Below are 7,380 nucleotides of genomic sequence, written 5' to 3' on the forward strand. Positions count from 1 at the left end.
CAGACAGGTCCTGGCAGCTCCAAACCCACCCCAGTGACTCCAGACAGGTCCTGGAAGCCCCAAACCCACCCCAATGAGCCCAGACAGGTTCTGGCAGCTCCAAACCCACCCCAGTGACTCCAGACAGGTCCTGGAAGATCAAAGACCCCCAGATCCACCCCAGTGACCCCAGACAGGTCCTGGCAGCTCCAAACCCACCACCATTGACTCTGGTGAGGTCCTGGCAGCTCAAAGACCTCCAAACCCACCCCAGTGACTCCAGACAGGTCCTGGAAGGTCAAAGACCCCCAGATCCACCCCAGTGACCCCAGACAGGTCCTGGCAGCTCCAAACCCACCCCAGGGACCCCAGACAGGTCCTGGCAGCTCCAAACCCACCCCAGTGACCACCATTGGGTCCTGGAAGGTCAAAGACCACCCCAATGACCCCAGACAGGTCCTGGAAGATCGAAACCACTCCGATGGTCACTGCCAGGTCCTGGCAGCTCAGAGACCCCCCAAAACCCTCCCAAACCCCCATTCCCACCTTCCAGATCATCGTTCCTGTCCGTCCATGGCTCTGCCCCGTCGAAGTGGGTGTCCCCCCCGATGTGAGGCCCCGGGAAGTAGGCGTGGGCCAGGAACCCCCCGGGCCGTCGAAGGGGGTGCTGTCCCCGTGGAACCCCTCGGCGAAGAGGACCATGATGTCGGCCTGGGGGGCGCTCCCGGAGCGGATGGAGCCGTAGGGAACCTCCCGGAAGCGCAGGGAGGGGGCGGCGGCCGCCCAGGCCCGGAGGGCGCGGCGCACGGCCCGGGCGGTGCCCGCCTCGCCCACCTTGGGGGTGTAGTTCTGGATGCTGGGGGGGAAAAGGGGGCTTAGGGGGTCCTAAGAGCATCCCAGACCACCCCAAGGGGGTCCCAGGGGGGTTTCAGGGGGTCCCAAGGGGGTCTCAGGTCACCCCCAGGTGTTTCTCGTGGTGGGATCCCATCCCTACGTGTCCCTCAGGGGGTCCCAAAGGGGTCTCAGATGGTCCCAGGGTGGTCTCAGGTGGTTCTAAGGGGGTTTCAGGGGGTCCTAGGGGGTTCTGAGGTCACCCTAAAGGGGTCCCAGGGGGTCCTCAGGGGGTCCCCAGGGGGGTCCCAGGCGCACGGCCCGGGCGGTGCCCGCCTCGCCCACCTTGGGGGTGGAGTTCTGGATGCTGGGGAAAAAGAGGCTAGGGGTCCTAAGAGCATCCCAGACCACCCCAAGGGGGTCTCAGGGGGTCCTCAGGGGGTCCCCAGGGGGGTCCCAGGCGCACGGCCCGGGCGGTGCCCGCCTCGCCCACCTTGGGGGTGGAGTTCTGGATGCTGGGGGGAAAGGGTCCTCAGGGGTCTTAGGGGTTCCTCAAGGTGGGATCCTATCCCTACGTGTCCTCATCAGGGGTCTCTCAGGGAGTCCTCCAGGGGTCCCAGGCGCACGCTCAGGCGCCTGCCTCCTTGCCTTGGGGGTGGAGTTCCCTGGATGCTGGGGGGAGAAAGGGGGTCTTAGGGGTCCAAGAGCATCTCAGACCACCCAAGGTCTCAGGGGGTCCCAAAGGGGTCCCCAGGGGTCCCAGGCGCACGGCCTAGGCGGTGCCGCCTCGCCCACCTTGGGGGTGTAGTTCTGGATGCTGGGGGGGGGAAAAGGGGGCTTAGGGGGGTCCTAAGAGCATCCCAGACCACCCCAAGGGGGTCCCAGGGGGGTCTCAGGTCACCCCAAGGTGGGATCCCATCCCTACGTGTCCCTCAGGGGGTCCTAAGGGGGTCCCAAGGTGGTCCCAGGGTGGTCTCAGGTGGTCCTAAAGGGGGTCTCAGGGGGTCCCAGGGGGTTCTGAGGTCACCCCAAGGTGGTCCAAGGGGGTCCTAAGGGGGTCTCAGGGGGTCCTAAGGGGGTCCAAGGGGGTCCCAGGGGGTCTCAGGTCACCCTCAGGGGATCTCAGGGGGTCCTAAGGGGGTCCTAAGGGGGTCTCAGGGGATCCTAAGGGGGTCTCAGGTGGTCCCAAGGGGGTCTCAGGGGGTTTCAGGTGGTCCCAAGGGGGTCTCAGGTGGTCCCAAGGGGGTCTCAGGGGGTCCCAAGGGGGTCCCAAGGGGTCCTCAGGGGGTCCCAAAGGGGTCCCCAGGGGGGTCCCAGGCGCACGGCCCGGGCGGTGCCCGCCTCACGCACCCTGGGGTGTAGTTCTGGATGCTGGGGGAGAAAGAGGCTCAGGGGGCCTAGAGGGTTCTAAGGGGGTCTCAGACCACCTAAGGGGTTCCTAAGGGGTCCCAGGCGGCAGGCGTAAGCGGCCCAGGCGGTGCTCGCTCGCCCACCTTGAGGTGTAGTTCTGGATGCTGGGGAAAAGGGGGGCTTAGGGGGTCTCAGAGGGTCCTAAGAGGTCCCAGGAGTGGTTTCAGGTGGTCCCAAGGGGGTCTCAGGGGGTCCCAAGGGGGTCTCAGGTCACCCCCAGGTGTTTCTCGTGGTGGGATCCCATCCCTACGTGTCCATCAGGGGGTCCTAAGGGGTCTCAGATGGGTCCCAAGTGGTGTCAACAGAGGTCTCAGGTGGTCCTAAGGGGGTCTCAGGGGTCCTAAGGGGGTCCTAAGGGTCTCAGACCGTCCTAAGGGGTCTTAGGTGGTCCTAAGGGGTCTCAGGTGGTCCTAAGGGGGTCTCAGGGGTCCTCAGGGGTCCCAAGGTCCCCAGGGGGTCAGGCGCTCGGCCCGGGCGGTGCCCGCCTCGCCCACCTTGGGGGTGGAGTTCTGGATGCTGGGGGGGAGGTGAGGGATCAAAGATCACCCCAAGGGGTCCCAGGTGGTCCCCAAGGTGGGATCCCCATCCCTACGTGTCCCTCAGGGGGTCCTAAGGGGGTCCCAGGTGGTCCCAAGGGGGTCCCAGGTGGTCCTAAGGGGGTCCCAGGTGGTCCCAGGTCACCCCAAGGGGGTCTCAGGGGGTCTCAGGGGGTCCCAGGTCACCCCAAGGGGGTCCCAGGTGGTCCTAAGGGGGTCTCAGGGGGTCTCAGGGGGTCTCAAGGTGGTCCCAAGGGGTTCCTAAGGGGGTCTCAGGGGGTCCCAAGGGGGTCCTAAGGGGGTCCCAGGGGGTCCCAAAGAGGTCTCAGGGGGTCCCAAGGGGGTCCCAGACCACCCCAAGGGGGTCCCAGGGGGTCCTAAGGGGGTCCTAAGAGGGTCCCAAGGGGGTCCCAGGTGGTCCTAAGAGGGTCCTAAAGAGGTTTCAGGGGGTCCAAAGGGGGTCTCAGGTCACCCCAGGGTGGTCCCAGGTCACCCTAAGGGGGTCTCAGGGGGTCTCAGGGGGTCCCAGGGGGTCCCAAGGGGGTCCCAAGGGGGTCCCAAGAGGGTCCCAGGTGGTCCTAAGAGGGTCCTAAAGAGGTTTCAGGGGGTCCCAAGGGGGTCTCAGGTCACCCCCAGGTGTTTCTCGTGGTGGGATCCCATCCCTACGTGTCCCTCAGGGGGTCCCAGGGTGGTCCTAAGGGGGTCCCAAAGGGGGTCTCAGGTCACCCTAAGGGGGTCCCAGGTCACCCTAAGAGGGTCTCAGGGGGTTCTAAGGTGGTTCCAAGGGGGTCCCAGGTGGTCCCAGGGGGTCTCAGATGGTCCTAAGGGGGTCTCAGGTCACTCCAAGGGGGTCTCAGGGTGGTCCCAAGGGGTCCTAAGGGGGTCCCAAGGGGGTCTCAAGGGGTCTCAGGGGGTCCCAGGCCACCCCAGGTGGTCCTAAGAGGGTCTCAGGGTGGTCCCAGGTGGTCCTAAGGGGGTCCTCAGGGGGTCCCAGGAGGTCCTAAGGGGGTCCCAGGTGGTCCCAAGGGGGTCCTAAGGGGGTCTCAGGGGGTCCCAAGGGGGTCTCAGGTCCGTATGGGGTCCCAGGGGGTCCCAAGGGGTCCTCAGGGGGTCCTAAGGGGGTCCCAGGGGGTCCCAAGGGGGTCCCAGGGGGTCCCAAGGGGGTCTCAGGTCACCCCCAGGTGTTTCTCGTGGTGGGATCCCATCCCTACGTGTCCCTCAGGGGGTCTCAGGTAACCCCCTCAAATCCCCCTCAAATCCCCAAAATCTCCCCCCCAAATCCCAAAATCTCCCCCAAACTCCCCTCAACTCCCTAAACCCCAAAATCCCCCTTTTCCCCCAAAAGGTACCTGAAGGGATCTCAGGCTGCTCCTAGCGCAGCCCCTGAGCAAGCCCCCTCAAATCCCCCAAACCCCCTCAAATCCCCCAAACCCCTCAGATCCCCCCCAAACCCCAAAATATGCCCCCAAACCCCTTTAACCCCAAAATATTCCCTTTAATCCCCAAATATCCCCCAAACCCCTCAAATCCCCCAAACCCCCTCAAATCCCCAAAAATCCCCAAAATATTCCCCTTTAATCCCAAAATATCCCCCCCAAATCCCAAAATCTCCTCCCCAAACCCCAAAATATCCACCCTAAATCCCTAAATATCCCCCCTAAACCCCCTCAAACTCCCCAAACTCCCCCAAATCCCCCTAAAATCCCCAAATATCCCCTTTAATCCCAGAAATATCCCCCTAAACCCCTCAAATCCCCTCAAATCCCCCCAAACCCCTTTAACCCCAAAATCCCCCTTTTCCCCCAAAACCAATCCCCAACTGACCTGAAGTGATCTCAGGCTGCTCCTAGCGCAGCCCCTGGAGGCCAAGCCCCTCAAATCCCCCAAATACCCCTCAAATCCCCCAAATCCCCCAAACCCCCTCAAATCCCCCAAATCCCCCAAATATCCCCTTAATCCCAAAATATCCCCTTTAATCCCAAAATACTCCCCCAAACCCCCTTTAACCCCAAAATATTCCCTTTAACCCCAAAATTCCCCCTAAACCCCTCAAATCCCCCAAACCTCCCCAAATTCCCTAAAATCTCCCCAAATCCTCCCCAAACCCCAAAATCTCCCTTTTCCCCCCAAAAGGGTACCTGACAGTGATCTCGGGCTGCTCCCAGCGCAGCCCCTGGAGGGCAAGCCCCCTCAAATCCCCGAATCCCCAAATCCCCCAAATCCCCCAAACCCCTCAAATCCCCAAATATCCCCTTTAATCCCCTAAATATCCCCCTTTAATCCCCAAATATCCTCCCCAAATTCCCAAAATCTCCTCCCCAAACCCCAAAATATCCACCCTAAATCCCTAAATATCCCCCTAAACCCCTCAAATCCCCCAAACCTCCCCAAATCCTCCCAAACCCCCAAAATCCCCAAAATATCCCCCTAAACCCCAAAATATGCCCCCAAACCCCTTTAACCCCAAAATATTCCCTTTAATCCCAAAATATCCCCCAAACCCCTTTAACCCCAAAATATTCCCTTTAATCCCCAAATATCCTCTCAAACCCCTCAAATCCCCCTAAATCCCAAAATATTCCCTAAACCCCTCAAATCCCCCCAAACCCCCAAACCCCTCAAATCCCCAAAATCCCCCCAAATATCCCCCTTTAATCCCAAAATATCCTTCTTTAATCCCAAAATATCCCCCCCAAACCCCTTTAACCCCAAAATATTCCTTTAACCCCAAAATTCCCCTAAACCCCCTCAAATCCCCTCAAACCTCCCCAAATTCCCTAAAATCTCCCCAAATCCCCCCAAACCCCAAAATCCCCCTTTTCCCCAAAAGGTACCTGAAGGTGATCTCGGGCTGCTCCCAGCGCAGCCCCTGGAGGGCAAGCCCCCTCAAATCCCCCAAACCCCTCAAATCCCCCAAATCCCCCAAACCCCCTCAAATCCCCCAAAATCCCCAAATATCCCCCTTTAATCCCAAAATATCCTTCTTTAATCCCAAAATATCCCCTAAACCCCTTTAACCCCAAAATATTCCCTTTAACTCCCAAAATATCCCCCTAAACCCTCAAATCCCTCCCCAAACCTCCCCAAATTCCTCCAAATCTCTCCCAAATCCCCCAAACCCCAAAATATCCCCTTTTTCCCACAAAGAGGTACCTGAGATGATCTGGGCTGCTCCTAGCGCAGCCCCCTGGAGGCTAAGCCCCCTCAAATCCCCCCAAACCCCTCAAATCCCCTAAATCCCCAAAAATATTCCCCTTAAACCCCTCAAATCCCCCAAACCCTAAAATGTCCCCTTAATCCCAAAATATCCCCCAAATCCCAAAATATCCCCCCTAAATCCTCTAAAAATCCCAAAATATCCCCCCTAAATCCTCTAAAAATCCCAAAATATCCCCCCCAAACCCCCTCAATTCCCCTTTAACCCCAAAATCTCCCCTTTTAATCCAAAAACAATCCCCAACTGACCTGAAGGTGATCTCGGGCTGCTCCCAGCGCAGCCCCTGGAGGGCGAAGCGGCGCCGCCTCCTCCTCCTCCTCACCTGCGCCTTCAGCCGCGCCCCCAGCTTGTCGGGGACCCCGCAGCGGGGGCGGAGCATCGCCCTGGGGGGAGGGGCCAGAGGGGGGACACGCCCATCAGGAGGCTCCTCCCACCCCTTCCAAAAAAATTTGGACACGCCCCCAAAAAACCCCGCCCGAAACGACCCAAAAATGACCCCAAAATTCAGGTTTTTAGCCCCCAAAATGACCCCAAAATTCAGATTTTAAATCTCAAAAAATGACCCTAAAAATGGCCCCAAAACTCAGCTTTAAAGCCCCAAAAATGACCCCGAAATTCAGATTTTAAATCCCAAAAATGATCCCAAAAATGACCCCAGAAAGGACCCCAAAAATGCCCCCAGCTTGTCGGGGACCCCGCAGCGGGGGCGGAGCATCGCCCTGGGGGGAGGGGCCAGAGGGGGACACGCCCATCAGGAGCCCCTCCCAAAAAATTGGACACGCCCCCCCAAAAACCCCACCCGAAACGACCCAAAAATGACCCCAAAATTCAGATTTTTAGCCCCAAAAATGACCCCAAGACTCAGATTTTTAGCCCCAAAAATGACCCCAAGACTCAGATTTTTAGCCCCAAAAATGACCCCAAAAGTCAGCTTTAAAGCCCCAAAAAATGACCTCAAAATTCAGTTTTTAACCCCAAAAATGACCCCAAAATTCAGATTTTAAATCCCAAAAATGACCCCAAAATTCAGATTTTAAATCCCAAAAATGACCCCAAAAATGACCCCAAAAAGGACCCCAAAAATGCCCCCAAAGATGACCCCAAAAATGACCCCAAAACTCAGCATTTTAACCCCAAAAACGACCCCAAAGGTCAGGGTTGAGACCCCCAAAAATGACCCCAAAAATGACCCCAAAAGTCAGGGTTGAGACCCCCAAAAAGGACTCCAAAAATGACCCCAAAACTCAGCATTTTAACCCCAAAAATGACCCCAAAACTCAGCATTTTAACCCCAAAAACAACCCCAAGACTCAGCTTTTTAGCTCCAAAAATGACCCCAAAATTCAGATTTTAAACCCCAAAAAGGACCCCAAAAATGGCCCCAAAACTCAGCTTTAAAGCCCCAAA

General features: G+C 58.4%; 1 protein-coding gene across 1 annotated transcript; it reads right to left on the reverse strand.

Annotated features, from left to right (window-relative positions):
- Positions 1–525: 525 nt before the first annotated feature.
- Positions 526–6,511, reverse strand: LOC126637180 (matrix metalloproteinase-14-like; the record flags this gene model as incomplete). The annotated part of the gene is given in 3 exon segments (XM_050310174.1): positions 526–630; positions 633–835; positions 6,222–6,511. Coding segments are annotated over 3 exon segments (598 nt in total), but the record flags the coding sequence as incomplete, so codon positions are not given.
- Positions 6,512–7,380: the final 869 nt, after the last annotated feature.

Source organism: Myiozetetes cayanensis, unplaced genomic scaffold (assembly GCF_022539395.1).
Source record: "Myiozetetes cayanensis isolate MyiCay16 unplaced genomic scaffold, myiCay2020 scf1482, whole genome shotgun sequence".
NCBI lineage: Eukaryota > Metazoa > Chordata > Aves > Passeriformes > Tyrannidae > Myiozetetes > Myiozetetes cayanensis.